Below are 2,556 nucleotides of genomic sequence, written 5' to 3' on the forward strand. Positions count from 1 at the left end.
AACGTGCTGAAATGTTGCTGAAATGAGCTAAAAACATGCTGAAAAACAGTTGAAATGAGCTAAAAACGTGCTGAAAAACAGCTGAAATGAGCTAAAAACGTGCTGAAATGTTGCTAAAATGAGCTAAAAACGTGCTGTAATGAGCTAAAAACGTGCTGAAATATGCTAAAAACGTGCTGAAAAACAGCTGAAATAGAAGAACAAGCTTAAATTAGCAGAAGAAAGCAGAAAGAACACATATTTGCTGAATTAAGTTTAAATAAGCAGAAATTAGCACAAAATTTAGAACATTTGCTAAAGAAAATGAAAAGGCTAAAAGAAGCTTAAACTGCAAGAAGGAAGTGGAAATAACTGAAATGAGCAAAAAAAGTGGCATTAGCTGAAAAACTAAAATGACCATCAAAGGAGCTAAATAGTAGCTGAAAGTGCAGAAAAAGGTGAAAGAAGCATAACAAGCTGAAATTAGCATAAAGAAGTTAATTAGTCTGAAAGTAGCATAAATTTACTTATTTTTTTATTTATCTGAAAACAGCTGAAATCAGCTAAAACATTTCTAAAAAGGTAGCTGAAAATGTAGAACAAGCTTAAATTAGCAGAAGAAAGCAGAAAGAACAAGTTTGCACAATTAGGCTGAAAGAAGCAGAAATGAGCACACACAAAAAATCAGCTGAAAAGTTGCTAAAACAGCAGAAAGAAGCTTAAATTACCAGGAGGAAGTGGAGAGAGCACTTTTTTTGCTGAATTAGGCTGAAAAAAGTTTAAATTTGCACAAAGAAGCTGAAGCAGAATAAAATGTGAAGCAGCAGTAAAAGCTTGTGAACACATCTAAAGATTTGAAGGAGGTCAAATGAGCTCCGTTCATTTTATATGAAGAAAAAATGTCAGAAAAGGCTAAATGTTTCAAACAGCTAAAGTTGCACCAACACCAAAAGTCACAGCAGGATTGTCCTGAAAAAGCCGAACGTTTTGGCTCATGATTTGCTGAAACAGCTGAAAACTGGGCGACGAGAAAGATGCTGAAAAATGTAGCTAAGAAAAATGACAATAGAGCGAATGATTCACAAACGTTGTTTTTTTGTGTCAATACGGAGTTTTTCTCACGTCGAACTTTCTTTAGGTGTCAAAAGATGAAATGTTCAACATTTTGGGCATTAAATAAAAAATAATCACAAGTTCTTATAAAAAACAAACAACCTGATTCCAAATTGTTAAAAACTGAAACTTTTTGTAAATAAAATTATTTGAACTAAGAGCCGTTCAGCCTCGGAGCGGTCGGCACGCGTGCAGTTTCCAGTAACGCCATCATGAAGGCCAAGTATTGAAGAAGTGACCACATGAACATCTGGAAGCAGCAGATGTTCTTCAAACACCAATTAACTCCAGTTAACGAAACCTGACAGGGAAGCAACGCATGTCCTGGTCACGCTTGGTTAGCGGAGCGTTGGGAAGGCAGCCACACTCCAAGTAACCACGGCAACAGCCAGCGTCCCTCTGGGATGTCCAGAGCAGGACGGACTCACGTCCTGGAGCTGTGCACTCCACCAACACCCTCCTGTTTCCTGCACATGCTGCTTTTTCTCTACGAGCTCAACCACTGGGGAGGCTTTAACTAACCCAGCTTCCACGTCTCAAGCAAGTTACCGTGGCAACAGTGCAGACCCCAGCACCTCCGTTCAGCCACAGATCTTATCAAACACCAACGGTTCAAGACAGCTCGCTTCAAAAGCTCCGATACAGAAGCTGGACGTCTACCAGACAAACATTAAGAGCTGTTGGTGCTCACACATAACTGGAGTTTCTAAACTCTGAGCTTTCGTTTTGTACAACCAGAGCGGGGGGGCAGTGGGTATATTGGTAGAAGGATGTTAGAAATGCAGCTGCAGGAAAAAGACAAAGAGGAGACAGATGGTGCAGTTAGAGAGGACACAGAGGACAGAGTGAGGTGGAGGAGGACTCGCTGTGGAGACCCTGAAGAGGGGACAGCTGAAAGAAGAAGTGTCTTTCTGCTGAGCTCTTCACGTATACAGCGACAAACGCTCGTTTTGTCTGGTGTCCGGCAGCTCTCTCCATTCATCAGGGAGTGGACGACACTTTGTCCACAGTCCGGTGGAGACAAGAGGGTCTGGTCTCAGATCGGTCCCAACGGGCCGACGCTGGCAGAGCCGAGGACACTCGCTGACCCAACAAAGAAGGCCCACACACTCACGTTACACAACAGGGTCGCACTGCAAACACCCCCCGTCTCAGATTACACAGATTAGGATCTTCCAGGCGAAGCGTGCCGAGTGGTCACAAGCCGACGCCACTCACATGTACTCTCTGTGCGCCGAGTGCACGGCGGCGGCGTTGCTGTAGCGCCACAACACGATGACAGAGGACAACACGTCCAGCGTGGCGTCAAACTGCAGAGGGAACAGAGACACGTTTTTAAATCCACCACTCTGAGGCGAACTGTTGGAGGATTCACGGCTGGACTTACGGCAAATCCGAAAGCTGAAGCGCTGTGGCGCATGACGGACACAGCTGGAGAGAGAAACAGGAAATAAACATGACGGA

General features: G+C 43.7%; 1 protein-coding gene across 1 annotated transcript in view; it reads right to left on the reverse strand.

Moving 5' to 3' along the window:
* The window catches only part of LOC119428671 (transmembrane protein 163-like), a 17,121-nt gene that overhangs the window by 11,116 nt on the left and 3,449 nt on the right, over positions 1–2,556 (reverse strand). Inside the window, exons 2-3 of the mRNA XM_037696342.1 lie at positions 2,480–2,523; positions 2,311–2,402 (exon numbers count right to left, since the gene is read on the reverse strand). Of these exons, the coding sequence (XP_037552270.1) occupies positions 2,311–2,402; positions 2,480–2,523 (136 nt within the window). The remainder of the gene's footprint in view (positions 1–2,310; positions 2,403–2,479; positions 2,524–2,556) is intronic.

The sequence above is a fragment of the Nematolebias whitei genome, chromosome 23 (assembly GCF_014905685.2).
Source record: "Nematolebias whitei isolate Nwh7 chromosome 23, NemWhi1, whole genome shotgun sequence".
Classification (NCBI taxonomy): Eukaryota; Metazoa; Chordata; class Actinopteri; order Cyprinodontiformes; family Rivulidae; genus Nematolebias; species Nematolebias whitei.